General features: G+C 33.5%; 1 protein-coding gene across 2 annotated transcripts in view; it reads right to left on the bottom strand.

Annotated features, from left to right (window-relative positions):
* Positions 1 to 26,809, bottom strand: part of NCAM2 (neural cell adhesion molecule 2) — a 521,997-nt gene that overhangs the window by 59,781 nt on the left and 435,407 nt on the right. For both annotated transcript variants that reach the window (XM_027584956.2, XM_027584957.2), the window contains exon 12: positions 25,282 to 25,455. In XM_027584956.2, the coding sequence (XP_027440757.2) occupies positions 25,282 to 25,455 (174 nt within the window). The remainder of the gene's footprint in view (positions 1 to 25,281; positions 25,456 to 26,809) is intronic.

The following is a 26,809-nucleotide window of genomic DNA, read 5'->3' as shown; positions in this document are numbered from 1 at the left end:
ACTTCCTTTTGTTTCATACTTTTCCCTAATATTCATTATCATGACATCTCTTTAGCTTTTTTATTATAATTGTTTAATTTCATTGAATTGCTTACTGAACTACAGAAAAGAAAAAAGTTGCTGAATGCATGGTAAAAATGTTTTCTTTGTCTAAAATGTAGAATTTAAAATATATAAAAGTTACATATATATTTTACATTTTACATATACATTTTACATATCTATTTTGTCATATATATCAGATAATTATTAGTGGCAAAAAAGGATCCCAGATATCAACCAGACTTTATTTAATACATTACAGATGTTCTAAAACCAGCAAAAGGATATATTTCCAGTTGGCAAACCTGACATTTGTGTTTCTCAGTTTCTCTACCTCGTAAGAAAACTGACCTTGTTTTTGAGAGTACATTGCCTTGTCAAAGCCTCAGATTATAACACTTGGTGTCAAAGTTAAGGGAGGCCATGTGGGAAAGACTGATGGGCAGGGATATCCAACTGACTAGAAGCTACAAGGATAAATGGGAATATGAAAGCTTAATCCAAGTGTTGCTGACAAGCTAACAACCTGTAAGCTTTTTCAGGAAACCCAGATCCAGTTGGTTGATGATGTGGAATCAATGTATATATAATATCAGTCCAAGAAAAATAAATAGTTATGACTGAGAGGTTAGTGCATTAGATCATGCAGATTAAGGAAAGGGAGGAGGGAATCAAATGAAAAGTTAGAAAGCTAAAATGCTGAGAAGTTGAAATCCTACTCTCCTTGAAAGATTCTGTTCAAGGTCAGTATAACAAGGAATTTCAAGAGCTTAAAAGTCATCATATCTTATCAATTTGCCAGTAAACAAATATAACAAATGTAAAGTCAATGTGAAATAGGCTTACTGTTCTGCAGAGATTTTTAAAGCTTTATAAAAGCGTGTTTGTTCTTCAGGTCTTATAATAAAAATGCTTAAGCCTTTGGACAGTCAATATTGTCACGGACCAGTCAGTGTTGAATGTGATGTCATGAACCAGTCGGTGTTTGATTGCCCTTTCCTTTACCCTAATAGAGAATGGCTTGATGTAGCATGGGGACATATTAGACTCATGCAGGTATTACGCTGACTACAAAAACCTTTGCAAGAAGACCCTGTCGTGATGCATGCTTTTAAAATCATGAAGGAAGTTATTTGGTTCTGAGCCCAATTCCACCACTGACTGAGATCCTACCGTCTCAGGGCTGAGTGAGTCTCCCAACTCATCAACGAAGACACTTTTATTAAGTTCATAGAAACAAAAGTAGAAAAACAAACTGAAAGAAGGTATAGATAACATAATCTGTGCTCTGTGAAATAATCATCACCACACATCACTGATCTATGCAAATGGGGATATTATATGGAGACTGAGATAATGCAATTGATAGTCTAAAAGTTGTTCATCTTTTGACTCTGTTTAATGGCAAAAATACTCTGTATTTAGATACTCATTCATAAATATTAACATTTGCACAGATATAGGAGAGATTGTGATAGATGCCTTTCCTGCTTTAGACAACTTTGCTAGGTGCTATGCCTCTCCATATTTCTATGATGTAAAGACGCAACTGCTACCATCATTTTTTTTTTTTTCTCTAGGTCTTTAGGATCTGGTTTCTAGTTCCTTTTAGTGATTTTTATTTTTTTAATTTTTATTTTTTAATTATTTTTTATTATGTTATGTTAATCACCATACATTACATCATTGGTTTTTGATGTAGTGTTCCATGATTCATTGTTTGCGTATAACACCCAGTGCTCCATTCAGTATGTGCCCTCTTTAATACCGTCATTTTAAGATCATTGATACACTGTAACTCAGCCTTGTAGGTGAGAACAATTGGTAATGTTTCTGTTCACTTGTTTGCCTTGATACAACTCAGCAAGAAAATCAGTAGAATTCAAATCAGACAATTTTAATTGTAAATAAAATCATCTGTAAATCAAAAGTGTGGAGATCAGACGGTTCATCTTTTTAGGTTAAAAATGGATGATAGACCTAGCAAAGTATCAGAGCATACCGAATGAAGGAAAAATGAGGTTATTAGATTAAACAATTAAAACAACAATTCCCTCCTCCCCGTAAAAAAAAAAAAAAAAATAATAATCTTCCACATTTTACTTGGATTATCTGAATGTTTCTAGTGAAAGCTCTTTCTGGCTTAAACGGTCGGCATTCTTCCTCTTCTCCCATTTCACAGGGCTTGTGAGGAGGTTTGAGTTGTCCCTCTATCTCTGCCAAGGGGAAACTCATTTCTCTAATTACATTATAATCAACTCAGAATCAAGTTTCCTCATATTCTTCTGTTCTCCATGTCCAGACTCTCCCCTCCGCTGACTGAATTTCGCAGTAGAGCAGTTTGCGGAGGAGAGGAGCAGAGAGCTTAAATACTGGCTGAACTGTTATTAGAGCACTGGGCTACAACACTCAAAGGTAAAGTGGATGAGGGGCCCTCGTGGAGGGCCTTCAAAATTGTAGGGGAGAGGCATGGAAGTAAACCTATTGAAGCAAGTTTTACAAAGTTTATACACAAGAAGTCAGTCTGTTTTTGAGTCCCACCTGTGAGGGTTTTGCTACAATAACCCTTATTATGAGGCTTATTAACATTGTGTGAACATAAGGATTATTGTGTGCAATAGAAAGAGCTCCATAAATTGGGACCAATTTAAAAAGAGGGAAAGGAAAAGATTCAGGGGAGGGAAAGCCTGGATCTGTAATTTGACTTGCCTTTCTTAAATGAGAGGATACATACATTAAATCATCCACAACTTCCTGGCATAGGACCAAACACAGGGTTTTTGAATACCCAAGGTAGAGCCTGAAAGCAAACTACCACTTGAAAAACGAGAGGCTGTGTACTCTATAATAGACTCATACCTCAAATTATGAAGTTAGTTAATGGAAGACTTTTTTTCCCCAAATGTGCCCATACAATAGAACAAAAGAACCACAAACTGAGGTGTGGGATGGGTTCTTTCCCTATAATTTGTTAGAAAATCAAACTCAAAAATTATGTGAAAGCAGACCTAGATTACAAACTACTATAAGTTCTCTAAGGACAAATAGCATAAATTATTTTACAGTTATATTTAGTTAACATGATTTGGAAATCATAATGCAATTCTTCTGAAAATTATAAACCACCATGAATTTTTCTGTGACATGGCAACAGGTATAGGTTCTACAAAGAATCTGGTTTTCTTCATTAATTTAATGTTTCTGCCTGATTTAAATATAATTGAGTTTCATAAATGACTATTTTGTCACCTGGCTATAAAAGCAAAAGTTCAGCAAATGTTGAACTGTATAAAAATAATGACATTAAAACTAGCAAATGAAGGAAAACAGAAACTTTTTACATTATTTTTGCAAGTACAGAGATAGTGTTGCTAGACAGAAAATTCTGGTTTCATTTTCCCTTTAAGAGGGGAATCAGACTTCATTAAAAGGAGTTAATAAAGTAAGTTTTTGTTTGTTCAGATTACGTCTTGTAGATCCCACCCCTTTAGCTGTCAAGAGAAGAAGAAGCTACAGAATATTTAGACCCTTGGAGCAAAATAAATTACATATTTGCAAAATAATTAGGCTGAGCAAAGTTCTAAAGTGAGATTGAATTGAGCCATGCTCTTTTGGCTCTCTTAAACCTCAGGACTCTCGATGGGGTTTTTCAGCCAGTCCCCGTAAGCAGGTAAGGACTCCCTGGATGGAGAAATGCTGTATCACGCACCTGAAAGGCCACTTATTCAGGCTTTCAGGAACCATGAGACATGTAAGCTAGCTACAAGAAATCACAAAGCTTACCTAGGATGGGACTCATCATTCAAAATTACACTTGCTGTTAATCTCCTCAGATAAATCTGACAATATAATAAACGACCTGAAGGTTCTCATCTAAGATTCAGCTTTTATTCTCTAAACTATGAAAATAAGCCAAAAAAACATCTTTTATTCCTTTCTTTTAAAAAAGATTTTGTTTATTTATTTATTTGTCAGAGAGAGAGTGAGAACAAGCAGGGGGAGCTGCAGGCAGAGGGAGAAGTAGGCTCCCTGCTGAGTAAGGAGCCAGATGCCCGGCTGGATCGCAAGACTCTGGGATCATGACCTGAGATGCTTAATAAACTGAGCCACCCAGGCACCCCTTCATTTTTTTTTTTTAGAAGGAATTATCAGACTGTCTTCTGCAGGAGTTTGCAACAGGTTTAAATACAAGTGTATTTTATCCATAACGTAGAATGTTTTCTAGTACTTTCACTCCAGTTATTCCCTACATACATATGAATGATTTGAGGGATTATTCCAGTGCAGTGTCTTTAAGTTTTAAGAAGTTTATGTAAGTAATCATCTCAGTTCAGCTAGCTTTTCATTTACTTTTGAAAAGTAAAACATACATTTTTGTACAAATCATATTGTTTCAAGATTCCATTAGTTGCAAAAGGATATAATCTCATCTTTTCAAAAGTGCCTAAAATCTTCTGTGAATCATAATATATAACTTGCATGGATATATATACTTTAAGATATATAACATTTATGAATTGATTCTGTATAATACATAATTCATATTGATATGTGTTGATGAAAATAGAAAAATTAATCAAATTATTATGTGGTTTGTGTGGGGCTTTTACTCAAAACAGTATGTTGATGGCACTATTTTAAGACAACAGCTCATCACTTCTGAAATTCATAATTTTTTCTTTATTGTACTGTTTTGATGTTCTTTTTAATCATGAGTATAAACTGCATAAAAATTAACAATTTAACAAGGGAGTTTTAACTGACATGAGATTTTACACAAGAAGTAAATACTGCCTCTTGAAATCAAATGGCTTTCCTCTGAAATATACTCTAGATAAAAACCTTGATTTAAAAACAGGAGAGTTTCATCAAAGAATATTTTTTCATAAACAATTCATACTTTTTTCACTTCAAATACATTACTTAGCATATAAAAATTATTCATCTAGAAAAGTTCAAATGATACTTCTTTTCAGGGCCCATCTAGTACATAAAACATGATGGATCTATAATTACGAAAATCTCCTTCTATTGTCTAAAACAACAGGTTTTTGTAAAATACGAAATCTCTTGATGATTAAAGGTAATCAGAGTATTATTTTTCACTTATAAAAGATTAAATTCTCAAAATGTCTGTGCCCACAAAACTTTTAACGCTACAAACTTTTTGTTGCTGTAGCTTTTTGTATTGTTTTGTTTTTTTGGCAGGGGTTGTGAGCATAAGTTAAGCTTTTGAAATTAAATGCCACCCCCCGACCATGCCTAAGGAAACTTTAAGCCTTTTTTAAGCCTTAAATATATATATATATATAAAAAAAAGCCTTAAATATAACCTCTTAATATCATACATATTTTTTTCTCAGTTATTGATTATGCTCCCTACTTTTGTATTTGGCTGTTTTATTGTTGGAAGTTTTTACTGTAAGAATCTGCTGAGCAGGACACACACACACATACACACACATATGCAGAGAGAGAGAGAAAGAGAGAGTCTCCACCCTTTATCGAACCTACACATTTTGAATGCAAAGAATTCAATAAAGTTTTTGAATTGATATTTTAAAAAATATGTCAAATAAAGTATCACTTTAAAAGAAGCTGGCCCAAAGTGGACACTGCTAAATCCATAGCTGGTATCCTTTATCACTTATTGACCCTACTCTTGTATTGCTGAACACTGAAGGCACATTTATTTCTCCAAGAAAAACCTTTTGCTGGTCAGAAAAAAAATCCATTATTCAAATCCCATTTGATGGTGTTACATTTCACACTTAGACTAGTCCAGTTTGGTTGCTTTCTACATTTCATAAATAAATAAATGGCAGCTCAGAAAGATCAACCAGCCACTAAATAGTAAAGCTTAGATTTAAACAAGATTCTGTCTTAGAGTTAAAGCCTTGCATCTTCCCACAGCTGTATCCTGGCCTATAAAACCAGAGTACAGAAAGCCCGTTGTGGAAAAGGAATTTAAAGATATCCTCATAAACCTAAATGTAGTAAAAAGTATTCTTTTCTCAAAGACACTAATTACATATAAAACTAAAAATGATAAACTAACAAAAATGGTAATACTGTATATGTCTTTTAAGATTTAATTAAACTAATAGAGAACACAGTCTCTTGGAAAATTCTACTTAACTTATGTGTTTCTGGACTATCATCAGAAAGAACCACATAAATGCATGCTGATGATCTTCATAAATTCCCAGCACCATAAGATAAATACAACCCAGTGATTTTTTCCTTTAGTTCCCAGGAGCACATTATAATAAAAGCAGAAATGTGATGATGGAGATTCAGAGCAAAGTCAGATCAGACTATCTGATCCTGAGTTCTGAGTTTGAGCTTTTTCACTGCACAAGAGAGACATTTCCCAGCTGGTTCTGCTTATTGTGTATTTTGGCCAATTTTTTCTTATTTATTTTTTAAACCAAATCAAACAGATTATTTCATATATCCCACTCAAGCCCATATATTCCTAGCCATTTTTCCAAATAATGAGGAACAAACTGCTTTTGCTCTATTATTTATGTTCTCTATTATTGCAACACACCAAACCATACAGACAGCTTAGAGATTCCCTTAAAATGTAAGATTCAGAACCAAGTGCAACTTGGGCAGTTTCCCCCCCCTCACTTCTTTTTAAAAAGTTTTCTTTCTCAGGCACCTGAGTGGCTCAGTTGGTTAAGCGGCTGCCTTCAGCTCAGGTCATGATCCTGGAGTCCCGGGATCGAGTCCAGTGTCGGGCTCCCTGCTCAGCAGGGAGACTGCTTCTGCCTCTGACCCTCCCCCCTCTCATGCTCTCTCTATCTCATTCTCTCTCTCAAATAAACAAATAAAATCTTTCAAAAAAAAAGTTTTCTTTCTCTCTTTGGAAGGGAGTTATGTACTATCTTTTAAACTCATAATGGTACTTAAAATTTCAGCTAAAAAAGCCACGCTTTTCTGTAGTTAACCCAGACATCTACATTAGTTCTAATAAGTTGCTTGATATTTTTCAATGAATTTTAGAACATAGAAACATTCTACTATATCTAAATATTCTGGATCATGTATGTTCCTTTCTTTATCTTGTTTAATATATATGTATTTCATTTTCCATCAAACCTTAAATGTTTCAAGTAAATTAATATGAATGCTTGTCATTCATATTTTACAGATATCATATCCCTAAACAACTTGTGACAAAGAATTTATGTGTAAATATTTTGAGTTATTTTATTAAAACATATTTCTAGACAGCTATTTTAAAAAGTATCAAATTATTTGACTTAGAGCATTTTAAAATGTTTTTTGGAGGATTTAAATTATGAGGCATATAATTCTATGGCTAAATATTCATGTGTATAATTTATTTATTTACAAATATTTCATATAAACTGAAGAGACTCATCTGAACAATTCCACTGGAATCCCTCATGAAAGTTTTTATTTTTATTTATTTATTGATTGATTAAGATTTTATTCATTCATTTGTCAGAGAGAGAGAGAGAGAGAGAGAGAGCACTAGCACAGGGAGAGGGAGAAGCAGGCTCCCCGTTGAGCAACGAGCCCGATGTGGGACTCAGCCCCAGGACCCTGGGATAATGACCTGAGCTAAAGGCAGACACCTAACCAATTGAGCCGCCCAGGTGTCCCCTCATGACAGTTTTTAAAAAATCATCTGAATCTTGAATTTTAAAGCTGAAAGAATGAATGTCTATAAAATAAAGTGTCAATGAATATGAAGAATTAGAAATGGAAAGGGAAGGATTCTAGGAAGGAGCGGATTCCTAAAAGCACCAGGAATCTTGTTTCCTTACCTAAACAACAATTGTATTGGCAGAATCTGCCTGATGTAAATGTGTTGGAATCTTAGAGCCTATTCAAGGCTTGCAACTTCTAGTGGAAGATATGGATGGAAAATTGTGGTCAATTTTGGTAAATTTGGTCAATTTCAGCTGTCAGCACAGTAACAGCTACCCATTCCCACCCTAGCCAAGTAGAAGGCAGCTGCACACATGTTCCTAGAGTGGCCTGCACACAGCATGTGGAAGTCAGTGTGGATAAAAAAAGGACACTCTCCTCCAAACACCAGGGATCTTGCTCTGATTTTGATTGCTGCTTTTGATCACAGAGCTGCAGACAAGGAGGTGGGAAACCATTGCTGCACCTTCCCTCACTATGGTAGGCCCCACCTCCTCTGGCAAAAGTGACTTCTCAAGGATTTAAAGAACTAGTGCCCTGAGAAGACCTGAAGTTTACATGACAGTCTGATCCTTGGCACACACATTGCCTACAACAACAATAATTAAAAAAACAATAAAGAAGAATAATAAGAGTTCATGCTGAGTAAAGGGGAGAACTGATTTCCAGAGTTATCATATTATTAAATTCAAATGTCCAGTTTTTAACACAAATATCACAACACATGCAAAGAAACAGGAAATTATGGCCCATTTAAGAAAAAAGTTTTAATCAACAGAAATCTTCCCTGGAAAATATCTCATGGTCGATATACTGGAAAAAGACTTTTAGAACAATCTTCTTAAGATGCTCAGAGAACTAAAAGAAGATGTGGGCAAAGAAAACAAACAAATAAAACAACAATAAAAAACAATGTATGACCAAAATAAAGAGGGAACATCTAAAAAGAAACCAAAAGAAATTGTGGAGCTTAAAAGTACAATAACTAAAATGAAAAATTTATTAGAAGATTTCACAGGTAGAGCTGAATGAGCAGAAGAAAGAAACAATGAACTTGAAGATAGGACAATGAAAATTCTTGAATCTAGAAACAGAAAGAAAAAATGATTGAAGAAAAATGAACAGAGCCTACGGGACCAGTGGGACATGATCAAGTGGGCCATAATCATACTGTGGGAGTCTCACAAGAAGAGTGAGAAAGAAACAGAGAGAGTATTTGAAGAAATAATTCCTGAAAATTTCAGCCATGAGTGTGAACATCCAAGAAGTCCAATGAATTTCAGAGGAGCTGAGCTCAAAGAGGCCCACACCAAGACACATTATAAATCAAATTTTCAAAAGCTGAAGACCAAGAGAGAATCTTGAAAGCAGCAAAGCGAAGTAATTCATTATATATAAGATATCCCAATAACATTATTAGCAGATTTCTCATCAGAAACTGTGGAGGCCAAAAGGCAGAGGGAGGGTTTAGGCAAAGTGCTAACAGGGAAAAACTATGCATGTTTGACAAAACTGTTTGCCAAAAATGAGGGATAAATTAAGACATTCTGGATAAACAGAAACTGAGCTACTCTGTTATTTCTAGGCTTACTCTGCAAGAAAGCTCAAGGGAGTCTTTCACGGTAAAATAAAAGGACACTAGACAATGCCTCAGAGTCATATGAAGAAATAGAGATCTCAATAAAGGCAAATACATGACAACTACAAAAGTTGGTCCTACTGGAACAATGATTTGCAACTGACTCATGGTTTTCTACATGACTTGAGAGGCTCTATTTTTTTAAAAAATATTCTAAAAGCTAATATTATCATAACTTTAATTTGTAACTCCAAATTTTGTTTTCTACATAACTTAAGATATTAACACATTTAAAAGAATTATTGGTTCATGTTCTTAGGCACACAATGCATAAAGATGTAATTTTTTGATACCAACAACCAAAAAGGATAGGGATGAAGCTATACAAGAGCAGAGTTTTTGTATATTACTGAAGTTAAGCTAGTATAAATTCAAATTGAAGTGTTAGAACTTTAGGATGTTAAATGAAGTCTCCATGGTAACAACAAAGAAAATAGCTATAAGATAGACACAAAAATAAATGAGACAGGAATTTAAACATTTCACCACCAAAAAACCAACAAACAAAACAAAACAAAACAAAAACCTGACTAAAAACAAAAGGAGACAGTGATGTGGAAAATAAAGGATAAAAAAAGCTGTAAAGCATAAAGAAAACAAATATTAAAATGACAGAAGTCCCCCCTTATTGGGAATTACTTTAAATGTAAATGGATTAAACTCTCCAGTCAAAAGACAGAGACTGGCAGAATGACTAGAATCATATTATCCAACTATATGCTATCTATAAGAGATTTATCTTAGATCCAAAGACACAAATAGATTGAAAGTGAAAGGATGGAAGAAGATTATCCATGGAAATAATAACCAGAAGAGAGCAGGGCTGATTATACTACTATCAGAGGAAATAGACTTTAAATCAAAAAGTGTCACAGGAGACAAAAAGGAAATTATATATTAATAGAAGTTTCAATACAACAAGAAGATATAACAATTATAAACATATACATGTTACTACAGACAAAATAATGGGTAGAACAGACAGAAGATTAAGTAAAGAAACTGGAGACCTAAACAACAAAATAAAAGTACTAAATTTAGAATACTGTCCAAACAATAAGATTATTCTTTACTGCACATGGGATATTTTTCCAAAATAGAACATATGTTAGGCCACAAATTAGGTCTCAACAGATTTTAAAAGATAGATATCAAATAAAGTAACTTTTCTAACCAGAACAGTATGAAGTTAAAAATCATTAACCAAGGGGAAATTAAAAAATTCACAAAATAGTGAAAATTAAAGATTACATACTTAAACAAACTAATGAGTCAAAGAAGAAATCACAAGGGTAGTTAAAAAACACTAAGAGATTAATAAAAATGAAAACACCACATAGGAAAAACTAATGGGACACAGCAAAAGCAGGGCTCAGGAGGAATTCATAGCACTAAATGCTTACATTAAGAAACAAGAAACATACCAAATCAACAACTTAACTTTACAACTTAAAGAACTAGGAAAAGAAGAAACGACTAAACCTAAAGCCAGCAGAGATAAGAAAATAAGAACAATTAGGACAGATAAAAATGAAGTAGAGAATAGAAAAATAATAGAGATAATCAATGATACCAAAAGTTGATTCTTCAAAAAACAATCAACAAGTTAAAAAAAAACTTTAGCTACATAGACTAAGATAAAAAAAATGATACTCAAATTACTAAAACCAGAAATTAATGGGAGATATTACTACAAATTCTACATAAATAGGATTATGAGACTACTATGAATAACTGTATGCTGACCAACTGGAAAACTTAGATGAAAAGGGCAAATTTCTAGATACACAATATATACTAAGACTAAATCATAAAGTAATAGAAAATCTGAATAGACCTATAACTAGTACAAAGATAGAATCAGTATTCAAAAATCTCCTGACAAAGAAAAACACTGTTCTCAACAGCTTCTGATGAATTATATCAAATGTTTAATGAAAACTAATACTGAAGTGCTGGGTGGCTCAGTTGGTAAAGCATCCAACTCTTGATTTTGGCTCAGGTCATGATCTTAGGGTCCTGGAATTGAGCTCTGCGTCAGGCTCTGTGCTTAGTGGGGAGTCTGCTTCAGGATTCTCTCTCTCTCCCTCTGCTCCTTCCCCCCAAAATAAATAAATAAATCTTAAAAATAAAGAAAAACTAATGCCAATTTTTCTCAAAAATTCCTAAAAAAAATGAAGCAGAAGATCACTTCCTAACTCATTCTGTGAGGCCAGCATTAACATGATACCAAAACCAGATAAAACCACTACAAAAAAATATAAAAAACTACAAGTTAGTATTCTTTATGAACAGTGATAAAGAAATTCTCAAAAGCATACTAGCAAACCAAATTCAGCAGCATAGTAAAAGGTTTATATACCATGACCAAGAAGAATTTATTCCTGGAAAGCAAGGATGTTTCAAACATACAAAAATTAAACAATGTAATACACTACAATTATAGGATAAAGGAAAAAATGTATCATCTCAATTGATGCAGAAAAAGCATTTGACAAAATTTAATACCTCATCATGATAAAAACACTCAAAACCTAGGAATAAAAAGTAAATAATTCAGCATAATAAAAGCCATACATTAAAAATCTCCAGTTAATCATACTTAATGGTGAAAGATTAAAATCTTTTTCTCCAGAATCAGGAACAAGGCAAGGATACCTGTTTTCACCACTTCTAATTAACATAGTACTGGGATTTCTAGCCAGAGCAATTAGGAGGTAAGAATAAACAAAAGGCATTTAAATTAGAAAGAAAGAAGTAAACTTATCTTTGTTCACTAATGATGTGATTTTATATGTAGAAAATACTTAAAATTCCACAAAAACCTTTTAGAACTAAAAAATGAATTCAATGAAGTGAGAAGATACAAAGTCAACACACTTCAGAATCAGTTGAATTTCTGTATACTAACGATGAACATTCTAAAAAGGAAAATTAAAAAACAATTCCGTTTTAATAGCATCAAAAGGAATTAAATACTTAGGAATTAACTCAATGAAAGAAATTTAAGACTTGCACAAGAAAAACTACAAAATATTTTTGTAAAAATTTTGTGAAAGAAATTAAAGGATATATTAATAAATGAAAATACATCCAATATCCATGGATTGGAATGTCTAATATTGTTAAAATGTCAAAAGTACTCAAAGCCTTATAGATACAAAATGTAGGATAAGCAGCCTCACCAACAGACGGGGGGATAAAACAATGCTACCCTGGACAGATCACATGTCTTGAACTCCAAATCCAAAGTTCATGCTATGTGTGTCTGTGTCACAATACCCAGTTGTGAGGATGAAGATCTCTAGCAAAACATTCTAAATTGAAGCAGTTTTACAGAGCACACTAATTTTTCTATGATACAATAAATCCTAACTGTCCATTGACATGCCCACTAGCCAGAACTGCACAGGCATGTTCTATCACTTAAGGAGGTCTTCTTTCTTTAATGTTAGGTGAGCCAGTAGCAAAGCACATGGCATACAGTGGTTGGATGCTTCCGTTTTGTCTGAAGTGTGGCAAAAAGAAGTAGGAATAATTAAGACTGCTTTTTAAAGAGAAACTGCTATCTCCATTTTCTCAATAGTCTACTTATGTTTAAAGAGATTATTTTTTAAAAAGGTACAATAGATTTTTTTTAATCTTAGTAATTAAAAGGAAGTTTCTTTCTTTTTTTTTAAATATACAATAGAATTAAGTTTTACAGAACAGCTAATTCCATAACATTAGTACCTAAAAAAGCTTGCGGAATCTTTGAAAACTCCAAAGAAAGGAATAAACAACCAACTTGCTTAGATGGTTCCATTTAACTTAGCCTGGACACAGTCAAAATTGACAGATGTTTGGAAATAATAACTATATAATTTTATTTGAATATAAGAAAACCTCATAATTAAGTAATCCATTCATTCATCTCAGGTGATGTAGAAGATTCAAAGGTACATACAATATGTTACACAGGCTCCCAGATGTACAATCAAGATAGAGAAATACGACTTGTATCTTAATACTTACATTATGAAATGAGAAGCTGGCAAATCCTAGTATAAGCAATACTTACTATAGAGTTTCAAAGGAATGTAAAATATTTCTACTAAAAAATAAATAAACCCTTACCAAAAAGCTCAAATTTATATTGAACCTTGACAGATGGATAGGAAAGCGTGGATGGAGTAACATAAAGTCAAGCATGGTTTTAAGAATATAAAATGCATGTATGCACAGTGAGTGGGCCGACTTTGATGTGCTATGTGTTTATTTAGGGGACATGTTATAAAATGAAAAAGAAGGACACACTCACACACTCACACACTCACACACACACACACACTTAGCATTGTCAACCATTTATAAATGCAGTTATCTGAATCATCACTTCCATAATTTGATTAGAGAAATGGCAATATTTTCCAGTTTACTTTATGGGCCCTAATGGTTGATCTTTTATGTATCCTGGAATATGAGAATCCTATTTTAGATATCACTGCTGTATGCAGTAGTGATTTTTAAAAAGGGCCTTAAGAAAAATCAAAGCAGTGCATTATTAGTATAAAATGCTAATCAGACCTGCATATGTAGAAAAAAAAAAAAAAGAACACAGGAGATGGCAAAAGATGAAAAGTAAGAATGCTGTCTCTATGGTCCACACATGATGTACAAGAGCTGAGGACCAGAGTACTGTCAGTCTCTGAAATCATTTTTGATCATGCCAGTCCACAATGGTCATTCTGCTAATAGGATGGCATTACTGAAGAAGGCCTTAGAACCTTCCCAATGATAGAAGAATTTTGAGCCACTTAGCATATAAAGGAAAATCTCTATACTCCTCCTTAACTTTGAGAATATTTATATACTATAATACAGAAGATACTGTTCATAGTAATGAACTTTAACAATCACAAAAATCAAATAATGTTTATTTAATAAAGGGAATTATTTTAGGTATGAATTAAAAAATTTTAGGAGTATAAAATTTAAACATGTCTTCTAAGAGTCCTTATTAGTTAAATTCACTATTAAACTAACCATGATGGTCAGCCCATAGTGATTCTTTGCTAGAATTAAGAAAAAATTGTGAGCTATATTCTAGGAAAAATTATATTTGCACTGAATATTAAGGTGTCCAAAAAAAGTGTACCTTTGAGCAGTGAGATGGACTCTTATTTTTTTAACTTTCTAGTAACAGTGAATACTTCCATCCTCCTATGGGTTAAATTGCTATAAAACACTCATGAAATATCCATGTTTCTTTACTCACTACTCACAAAAATCTTTCTTATATAAATTAATTTCATTTCTTCATACCATTTATTTCCCTGATTTATAAAATTATATACATATAGAAGAGTTCATTAATTTTATTAAAATTTTAAAAATTATTCGTATAGAAGCTCTTTTTATCATTATAGCAGAGACCAGGCTGAGTACAGAATTATGAATGAATTTGGGTCTTCATATTGAGGTATGTGGGGAAGTTTCCAGCATACAAATAATTTTACTTAAAGGGTGTTATTTCACACAAATCCCCTCCTAGACTCATTACTTGTATATTTTGATCTACATAGTTTAAATTCGTTAAGATTGCTATGATATATAAATTTCTAAGTTAGCTCATTTTTTTTGACGGGCACAATGAAAACAGTCCAAGATATTCTTGTTTTGATTTTTACAGATAGAATTGTTTCCATTACATTCAAATTAGAACAGATTTCCTTTAACTGAAAATACTGAATTAATGTGGATTACTTTTATCCCCCTTTCTTTGCAATTCATGAGTTTATTGCACTTGTATTTAAAACAGATGATTTTTGCAGTCAATTTCTCTTTTACCATGTGAAATATAGTCTTTAAAATGATAACCATTTTTCTTCAGGCATATTTATGTTGGGAATAGTATAATTGTAGAAAATATTCCTTGTAGAGAATTTTTAAAAGCACTGGAATTCATTATGATTTTAAAATCTGCAGTAGTTTAGAGCTAACTTTAAACAATTATTATTTAAAATTGTTTCTAAAACTATAAAATTGAGTAGTAAGATATCGGGAAATCCAGTGTCACCCAGGACACTGTAAATAACATGGATTAAAGAAACATTGGAATAAAAATCCTTTTTTTTTAAGATTTTATTTATTTGACAGAGAGAGATAGTGAGAGCAGGAACACAAGCAGGGGGAGTGGGAGAGGGAGAAGCAGGCTTCCTGCTGAGCAGGGAGCCCGATGTGGGACTCGATCCCAGGACCCTGGGATCATGACCTGAGCCAAAGGCAGACGCTTAAGGACTGAGCTACCCAGGCGCCCCTGGAATAAAAATCTTAAGTGTAATTTGAAATGATGTTATAATAACTTTTAGGTATTGGTAAACTATAGGAAAACTACACATCCTCCTACAGAAAAACCATTCCTAATATAATAGAAAAGAGTTATGTCTCCTAGATGACTTAAAAAACAAACCAACAAACCCCAAAACCCTCTCAGACCCTTTTCATCACAGTTGGTAGCCAAAACAGTTTGTTGAGACCTGTTGTTTTATTATAGCATTGTAAACCTGAAGAAACTATCATGTTCAGGTCACTGGATCACGTGAATGCTTTACACATTATTTAGAAAAGATGCCTGCCAATATATCACAAACAAAAGAAAATTCATGATAATATATGTTTAAAGAACACAGACAAAAACACACACAAAGGTAAGAAAAAAAAAAAGGAAATTCCTTTTTATAGTTAAAAGGGACCATTGTGGGTTTGGTTGGTGGCCGGGGAGGACAAATGACAGAAAGACCTAAAAGGATGATCATGTCATTTGTCATGTAGGGACATTTTCTGGGGTGCATTTCCAAAAAAACAAAAACAAAAACAAAAAATAAATAAAACAAGTTTTAAGTAACAAAGATATATCAGTTATTTCTTTCATTATTTTTAGTGGCACCATAACACAACATAGAAAATTCCTGATAAATTTAGGAAAGTGACATATTTGAAGAAATACCTGTGTGAGCTTACTCTAGCTTTAGTTGAGTTATGATGCTCATTGTCATTATTTTCCTTCCATATTTTAAATAATCACTAGCTTTCTTTGTTTTTAAGATTTTATTTATTTATTTGAGAGAGAGAGAATGAGAGACAGAGAGCACAAGAGGGAAGAGGGTCAGAGGGAGAAGCTGATTCCCTGCTGAGCAGGGAGCCCGATGTGGGACTCGATCCCAGGACTCCAGGATCATGACCTGAGCCGAAGGCAGTCGCTTAACCAACTGAGCCACTCAGGCGCCCTAACTTTCTTTTTAAGTATGAACAAAAGCAAAAAGATTTTTTTCTGTGATCAATAATGATCACAGAAAAACATTTACAGGCCATAACTTCAATAAAATGTTTCCACTGACAATGTTATTCTCTTTCTGAGTGAATTCAGAACAAAAGAGGACCAATCCTGTATATTTTCACTATAAAAATTAATTAATGATTTCATAGAAAGAAATCTGCCCTATTATATTATTATTCACTCTGTTTATAGATATAGCATTGTAGGGTGCCTGGGTGGCTCAGCTGGTTAAGCGACTCTCTTTGGCTCAGGTCATGATCCTGGAGTCCTGAGATCGAGTCCCGCATCAAGCTCCCTGCTCAGCAAGGAACCTGCTTCTCCCTCTGGCCCTCCCCACTCTCATGTGCTCTCTCTCTCTCTCTCATTCTCAGTCTCTCAAAATAAATAAATAAATCTTTAAAAAATATATAGATATAGCATTGTATATACAGTATGTTCCTCAATTACCACTGAAGAATCCAGGAACTGTTGAATAATCTGAAATCTATTGCATGATTAGTGGGTTTTTGAACAAAAAACCTTTGAGGCGACTATCAAATAGAATGTTTTTCAATAGAGAGCTGGTTGTATTAAATTATCTTCTGGATTTGTAAATAGTTCTTGTGGTTGCATATTATACAATATATGCAACCTTACACTGTGTCCATATCTGAGGGTCCTTGTTATTCTGGATATTATTGGGAAAACTGCCAAATTTTATTTTATTTCTTTTTAAAGATTTTATTTATTTATTTGACAGAGAGAGAGAGAGAGACAGTGAGAGAGGGAACACAAGCAGGGGGAGTGGGAGAGGGAGAAGCAGGCTTCCCGTGGAGCAGGGAGACCGATGCGGGGCTCGATTCCAGGACCCTGGGATCATGACCGGAGCTGAAGGCAGATGCCCAACGACTGAGCCACCCAGGTGCCCCAAAACTGCCAAATTTTAGAGCTTAATTTATATTTAAAATTTCTAATGAATGCCCATATGAAGCTAGCCAGTTTCCAAGAAAAATGTGAATTTTTTTTACCTATAAGCAGCACAACAGAGCACAAAGTTAGATAATTATAGGTACTAATCATTAGTAAGTAACATTGATATGCTCATTTTTCTTAAAAGTGTAATTTTCAACACTATGTCATCAATATGTAATTTAATACTGTTTTAAAAATTGAAAAATCCACATATAAAAATATAATGTTACATCAAAAATTATAAAAATCTGTATATGAAGATCAGATGATAGGGGAGGTAAACTAATTAGACCTACAGAAGTTTCAGAAAAGTCTCAGGAATTTTAAATCCAAAAAAATGAAAGCACAAACCTGGATGATCATCAAACATTTAAACAATTGTACTCTCCTGCCCTCTCCTCAGATTTAAGAGAAGATGAATTCCTCTCTCTCACCTCAACAGAAGATGAAAGATCTATTGTCTGGATAAGCGGGACCGAAGAAGTTTTGTACTCTGGAATTCTAAACATGAGGGAGCATGGAGTTAATTTGCCGGACAAACTTTGTGGGAAACATCTGACAACATTTGACAGAAGCTGCTTTTCCACAATGTCCCGGTAGCCAGTTATGCCAATAATAACTGAACAGCCTCAAAATAATATCCAAAAATAGTTACTATTTCACAGACCTCTGTTGATGGGGAAGTTAGAAACCCATGTGATGTCAAGGCTTAAAAAACCCTGCCTTTGCACAGAACTTAGGGGTGATTTTTTTCTTACTTTCAAATGCACATATTCAGGCAAGGATCACCAAATACTTGGGGAAAGTTTCCAATATGAATGACAGAGAACAAAACAAATAACAACAACAACAAAATAAGTCTAGGAAAAGAAAACCAAATCATGGAGCAAAAATAACTCTGAAGAAATATCATTACAATTATCAGAGAGATAAGAGAATATATTGCATACACGAAATAAATGATCAGAGAATGAAACATTTAACAATTTTAAAAATTGACAGGCAAATTGAAAAATACGTGTTAAAAATTTAGGGTAGAGCAAAAGATAAAAGTAGAGACAATGAGAGAAAACACAGGAAACATGGGAGGATTACTTGAAAGAAAGCTAACATTTGATTAAGAAATTCTACTACAAAGCAATGGGAAAAAAATTACAAAAAAATTGTGCCAAAATCTACCTTACTTCTAAAGGGCATTAATGTCCAGTTTTAAAAGCTAAAGAATTCTGTGAAGCAAATAATGTAAAAGCACACTTTGTAGGCCATATGGAGCCTGCTGCACTAAGAGAAAGTGACAGGGGTGGGGGCAGTGGGAAGATTGCAGAGCATGGAGGTGATTCCTAGTGAAAAACTAAAACATGGAGGAACTAGGTGTTGTAACAGTGCTGTTTGTACATGGAACTCCCATGCATGTAATAAATAAACTTTTCATTGTTGATGTGGAGCCTCCGCCTGAATCTATATAAATGATATTAAGCTTGTGGTTTTGGAGTATTTAAGCCAGAACGATTCTTTATTCCAAGAAAGCAGCTGGTTGAATTTATGGCACCCCCTTTGAGAGAAAGGAAGGTACTGCAAAGTAGCACCTCTTTAGTTGCATTGAAATCTTTCTTAGTATTTGATCTATTAATCTTTATTCCAATTTAAGCTCCTATTTAAAATCAGTTTGTGGACCTCTCAGGCATAGGCATATGATTTGTAAATCCAAACCTATACTTCAAAACAATCTTGGAAAAACTCCTTCACAAGCTGAAAATGGATTTCTCTACCATACAAGTTGATTTTTTTTCTTCAGATTTTAATTAAAATAGAACAAAAATTAAAACTTGGATAAAATGTTTGGCATTAAATGTAATAATGAAGCATGTACATAAGCTTAATCACAACATTTACAAACTAAATGCTATAATGTTAAAATTACCATCTACAGATTAAAATACACCTACTGCAATTGCATCCTGCAAAGCCATATTGAAGGTTTAGTGAAATTATGCAATGAAAGAACTGTAAAGTCCAACTGTGAACTTATTTCCAAATTGTAGTTAGTTATTACATCCTTTGATTAGTAAAAATGGTGAGAATTTGAATAAGTTTCTAATGAATGTCCCATTTACAAAATGCTACTATTTTCAAATAAAAAATTATCTCCCTTATTTTCAGGAACAAAGAGAAATTCTACTATAACCTTAGACCCAAATAAAGCAGAGTATATAATAATCTTGGTTGAGATTGAAAGGGCGTCTATGTGTGATTCTAGCTGGCTAAACATTTCACAAATAAACATTTCACAAAGAAATAGATTATGCTATCTGAGAGAATTGTTCTATGCTCTGATAAAAAGAACTTGAAATTTTAAAATGTTAATTTTTCATTTTTTATTTTGAATACTGAAAAATGAGTAGCTGTTTTGCAAGATTATTATCTTCTCTTCATTTGTGCCCAATGAGGTATATAGAACATGCTTACAAAGTGTTAAATGATAGGGTAATGAAAATGTCATGTATCCTTCCCAATCATAAAGTCTTGCTACACCTGTGATACATATTTTTCACTCAAAATTAAATGTCAGAATGACTCACATTTGAAGTTTGAATAGTTCAAGTTGTTGATATCAGATTTGTTCACAACTCTCCATGTTTCAAAATTTAGTTTTGTGTCACATTAGTGATTGGATGATCAGTAAGACTTCAGCTAAACCTGAAGAATTTAATAATTGGTCTAGACCACAATTGCACCCTAAACCTAGGACCAGGTGCACAGTGAGCAGGTGAAATTCACAGGAAATTAATTAATGACTTATTTAGAATCAGAATCTACTAATAGGAAAAATTTTTGCTAAAATTTTCTTGCTTATGCCACACAATCAAGCAAGAGCTGGTATTTATTTCCAGGTAAAAGTAGATACATGAATAATATATAATGACTTATAGATATTTATGAAGAAAGAAAAGTAACCGAATGTCAACTAAACTCATGTAAAGTAAAATAAATAAATAAAACCATGCCGAGGGTAAAAAATAGTAGCTGAAATGTTCATGACCATAGTAACTGTCTTTTAACAGATAAACCTAAATCTGTATTCTAACAAATGCCTCAAAGGCAATGAATATAGTTATGCTTACAAAACTCTCTTAAACTGTAAGATGAATGATTAGTTCAAACTATAAAGCAAAGGCACAAAAGAAGCATTTCTTCACTATTCAAAACCATGCATATGCTTTAAAAAATGTCTTCAGAATTTCAACAATATAGCCATAAAATCAAGTCTTTTAAATATGGTAACAATTGTACATACCATTTTCAAAAATCTTTTTAAATGCACATATTATCTCATAGAAAAGGAAGGCAAACTCTGAAATATGAAAAAAATGATGTGGATGGGGAGACCTGAAGCTAGAGGAGCGGCCATGTAATTGTTATTCTATCAGTTACTGCAGTCTTGTGGAAAATTTCACTGGTACTCAGACAGCTGAGAGCTTTTGCACAGATCTGTAATATAGAATATTGGATTTGAATGTCCTCACTGGGGAAAGAAGAAAGAGGGAAATCTGAGGCTCGGACCCCTGCATGGAGCCAGGAATGTCAAAGTTCTCAGAAGCAAGTAAAAGTGTGGGCTAGAAAAAATTTGTTTGGCTTGGCCTCGAACCAAATCCCAATTTGGTAAAGGGGGTTGGATAAGAACTTCTTGAAAATTAGTAACTATAAACCTGCTCTCATAGTACAGAAACTCAAATCAAGAAATTAATTTAGGATGCTCTGATGCTTCCACCTTTGGAATGTTCCAGGGCAACTACCTGAAGAAAAAGAATATCTTCTGTGGAAGAACACACCCAAACCCCAGGCCTTGCATGATCCTAGTAAATAGGATTAACAAAATATGAGATCACGATTTTAAATCATAAAATATACTATTTAACAAGCCACCATGAGTGAGATACTGCTGAGACATACAATGAACTAATATAACTTACATACACTAAAAATATGACCATTAAAATTTTAATAGTTTTAATGGCAGATATAAGTGAATTAAGAATTAGTGAACTAGTAGACAGAACTGAAAAATAACATAGTAAAGGAATGAAACACAATAAAGGTAAAGAGATATGATATTCTCACTTCCCAAATATCAAGTGTAGCATATAATTTTGATTATCAGAATAAATGAACAGAGAGAATGAGGGCAGACATAATATTCATGTTCAAGAAGGTAATGATGATAATATTTTCCAGAATTGATGAAAGACATGGATCTTCGGATTGAGGAATACAATGAACCTCAAACAGAACAAATAAAGAACTCCACATTAGGACAAGCAATTAAACCTCAAGATACAAAATTAAAGTAGATATCACAAAACCAGCTTAAGAAAAAAAGTCAAAGTATTTACAAAGAACAACTTCCAGCAGGCTTTAAAATAAGGGAAGACAGAAGAGAGTAAAATGTTCTCTTTAGATTACCAAAGGAAAGTAATTATCAAGCTTGAATTGTATACTCAGCTAAACTATAATTTGAGAACAAAGTCAAACTAAAAAAAAATTTTTTTAAGATACATTTTTTGAGAAATGAATGAAAGCTACGGATCTCTTTTCCATAATATGTGCAATTACAAAGTTGAAGACAATTTTTAAGATCATTGAACTTTCACCCTTAAATCAAGCTGCATCAGAGAACTGTGCACTGGGGTCACATTCTTTAGAACCTTTATAATAATTCTTTTACTAAATTACTCTGTTCTTATATCTTTGTATTGCATTGAAGTACAATGTTCCCACTGAAGCAACTATGGAATTATTTCTCTCTCAACTGTAATTCTTTTTGAAACCACTGATGACTACATCACGTAATTTCACAACTCACATGCACACAATATCTACCATACCCGCTCCGGACCCTGCAGTCTAGTCAACCATACATATATGGGGTGGAGTGAAGAAACATGTTTAAAATGTCCAATTTTAGCCATTCTGACAGGTTGTTCTTCTTTCCTTTTTTCTCTCCCTCTCCCCCTTCCTGTCCCTTCCTCCTTGCTTTCTTTTCTAAGAAGAAACCTCTAAATAACAGTGATATTTCAACCCTCTAATTCATATTTAACTTGGTCAGGCAAATTGCTCCCTAAATTGTCTATGTAATTCCTTCCACTAGCTATCTAAAGCACATTGCAACAAACACACACATTACATGTTATATATATTTAAATTTTATATTATAAAAATTATTTATATATAAATATATATAAAATTATATAAAATATTTACAAATTTTAAACATACACACACACATATATATAATGGGTCATATTCATACTTTACAGGGCAGTAATTTTTGTTCCACTTTCTCAACTCTTAACTGAATAGAGGATAAAAAGTGCATAGACGTCAACAGTACAGGCTTTGGAATCAGATTTCCTGTTAGGGGTTGAATTTTGGTTTCTCCATTATTTACCCATATTACCTTACAGATAAGAAGCTAAACTTTATAGTCGCAATTTTTTGCTTTATATAGATAGCCCTCAGTTTCATCCTCTGTAAAACAGAATATATTGATAATACCAAATTCTTCAGTTTGTGCTCAAAATCTATTGATTTGATTTATTTTCAGTTCTTAACACAGTGATTAAAATAGAATGAATATTTAGGAACTATGAACTCATTTGTGTACCTACCCCCCCAACATACCCTCTCCCGCCCCCCGCCCCCACCCCCACCGGCCAATTCGTATGTTGAAACCAAAACCTCTAATGTGATAGTATTTAGAGGTGGGTCTTGGGGAGGTAATTAGGCTTAGTGAGGTCATGAAGGTGGAGCCCCATGATGGGATCAATGTTCTTATAAGAAGAGGAAGAGAAACCAAGACTTTGAGTATTCTGGTCTCACTGGCAAGCTTTAAGCTGGCCCAGTCTGAAGGCATTGGATATCTCACTCACTTAACTTCCTTGACTGATATTCAAGACTCACCAAACAGGTTTCTGATGCATATTTCCTTTCCTACATAAAATACTGACAGGTAAAGAATATACTTATTATATATATTCTGAATGTCTAATTTCCAGGACAGTGCTTTCTCATTGTGAATTAACAAATGTTCTTTCTTATATATCAGTTTTATAAACACAGAAATCTGCTTCTGAGAGATGGATACATGGAGTAACAAAATCAGGTTTTTGAACATGAACAACTCCATCAGATCAAGGCCATTATAAATCCTTCATGATGTTGCAACTTTGTAAGAAGTCTTCGGAGAATCTATTAACTTTCTTCAGCAGGGTGGAGGGGTGAGATGTGGCAGTACTATTCTGCCAAGTTTAATTTCTCTAATATTTAGCTTTAACATTACTTTTCTTCTTGGTTGTGCACAAGCACCCCCACTCTGAGTGTTCTGTAGTGTCATAAATAATTCATTTTTCCTTCTGTCTCTCACCTTTCACCTCTATTGTTTTCCCTCTCATAAAAAATAGAATTCTTGAATCTAGGATAATGGTTTCTTCCATTAGAGTCCCAGAACTCACTTGCTCATTCTTTTGGAATACTATCTTCTCTCCTGAACCACACAGCATTTGCACAAAGAACACTACCTGTCCAAATCCTCTCATCATTAAGAGAAATGATAAGAGCTGACATGTTTGGGGGGGGCATTATTTGAAGCATGTAGTAAATGACTGATGACAGATTGATGAATATTTCTGGCACTTCTATAGAAAACATATAGTTACTCTCAGTAAAAACGGAACAAGGAGATGCCAACACTGGTGGAACTACAATGATTTTATCTGTTCTGTCTCTGTCGTCCACTAGGACAATTCTTCACAGGAGGGCTCATGGTTTTCTTCACAGGACAGTTCATGCCTTTTACAGAGCCCTTACACCATACATGTTAGGATCAGGCCAGGGCCAGGATCAGCAGAGGAGGGACACTTTGGAACAATAGTGTCCTCACTATTTTCTTTACTGTCCTTTTGGACTATGCAATGTAGTTCTATAACCCAACCAATAGAGTCCCCCTCTTATAATTAATTATCATTTCCTAATTTAGCTTCTTCTTTTAATGGGAAAAAAAGTCACAATTTCACAATGATGAAATTCTATATGTGAAAAGAAGTGCTGTAAATTGTTTTAACTTCTTAGAATTAGCTTATTCTATTACTCAAAATGCCATAATTTGTAGGAAAGACCTGAGTTTTCAAAACATAATTTTGAAATAAATTTTAGTAGACAGATAATTTTTATAGATGGCTTCATAAATACATACATAAGATTTCTACATTTACAGTATGACTTTTACAACTACTTATGGAGGAAATCTTACAGATAAACAAAAAACAAACATATTTCAGAATATTCAGCCATCAAATCTGACATGTCAGTAGTTGTTTTTCCACCACGAAAATTCTAAATAGTAAATTTTTTCCCCTAAAACTGAACTTTGGTGATTTTGCTAAACTCTTCCATCTTTATTAAAGATGAAAACTTTCCCACTCTCTATTAAAATTATTCTCAAGAAGAAAAGGCAGTGGAAATGTCTTCTCAGCCCTACTTTATTAAAAGAAAAAAAAAAGTACACATTGAAGAAAAATAAATCCCAATCACACAAGAACACTGAAGTTCAGCTTGAATTAACCAACATACTTTGAAATCACTGACTCACTTTGAACTCCATGGGAGCGTACTATTTTCCAGGTTTCTGATGCCACTTCTTTGACATCCACTTGATAGTGATGAATAGGCACACCTCCATGGGAGTCCGGCTTGTTGAAAGAAACCTTAGCTGTGGTCTGTGACAGCTCTGTAATCTTCACTCCATAGGGACTGGATGGCACATCTACGAAAAAGTGAAACCAAAGGAAATGTAAGCCAGGTAATATGGATGGCCGTTATTAAGACTTAATGGTATCCTGACAATTAGGAATAAAGGAAAATTGCTCCCTATGTCACTTAATATATTTGAATTAGAGGGCTTGCATAAACTGCTGAATGATGCTTTCAAATTGCAAGAAAGTATACATTAGTCAATCTTTATAACTATAGAAAATGAAGAGTAAAATATCCATTATCAAATTTCATTGATTGAGGCAATAATTTTACTTCTTCCTTTTCTATAGAGTATGGGGACTTTATTTGCATTCAAGGAAAACAAGCTCGTGTGTGTGTGTGTGTGTGTGTGTGTGTGTGTGTGTGTGTGTGAAAGAGAGAAAGGGATGGAGGGAGAATGCAGGTACAATTAAAAATATAAGAAGAAACAAAGAGTTTATTGAATTAATAGCATAAATATCTTTTGTGAAGATGTGAGATTTTCTTTTTGTTTATTAAAATTATGTTAATAGTTTCGGGGAAAGTGTTAAGTTTAGAGCAAATGTCATTATGAACTAAATAAAACTGCAAACTACCTGTTTTAGTTTCACTTATGTATTATTTAGCTAAAATAAAGCTTTATGTGGAATATTTAAGTTGTAAGCCTTGTATTTTAAAAACAGCTATAAAATCTGTCTTGTGTGTTTTTGTGTCAATTACTCACATTATTTCAAGCTCAATAATGTATCCTGAATGAAACTTTATTTTCCAGTATACAAAACTTTATAAACAATTATCAAAAATGCTAAAGAGGCAAGAGGAAAAAATAAGAGAGGAAAAAGTTTCATGAGGAAATTAATGAAACTTCTACTCCAGAAACATGAAGAATTAGAGGTACGTTCAGCATTGAAGGGATCTCTCTCAGTTTCTCTTTCTCCCCTGCCTTTTTTTTTTTTTTAAGTAATCTCTACACCCAACCTGGGACTTGAACTCATGACCCCAAGAACAAGAGTCACAAACTCTAGTGACTGAGTCAGCCAGGTGCCCCTCTTCTCTCTCTTTTCAATATCACATTTGAAATAATCATAAAGTTGTAAATTTACATATAATTTACTTAAAATATATACATATATTATAAAAATATAAGTAAGGGGTGCTTGAGTGGTGCAGTCTGTTAAGCATATGACTCATGGTTTCAGGTCAGGTGGTGATCTCAGGGTCGTAAGATCGAGCCCTGTGTCAGGTTCTGGTCTCAGCACAGAGGCTGCTTAAGACTCTCTCTCCCTTTGCCCCTCCTCCCTGATCTCTCTCTAAAATAAATAAATAAGTCTTTAAAAATATATATATGTATATATATCATCTATGAAATTAATTTTATAAAAACA

This window comes from Zalophus californianus, chromosome 1 (assembly GCF_009762305.2).
Source record: "Zalophus californianus isolate mZalCal1 chromosome 1, mZalCal1.pri.v2, whole genome shotgun sequence".
In the NCBI taxonomy this organism is placed as follows: domain Eukaryota; kingdom Metazoa; phylum Chordata; class Mammalia; order Carnivora; family Otariidae; genus Zalophus; species Zalophus californianus.
Note: the sequence above shows the minus strand (reverse complement) of the source record. Positions and strands in the feature narration are given on the sequence as shown.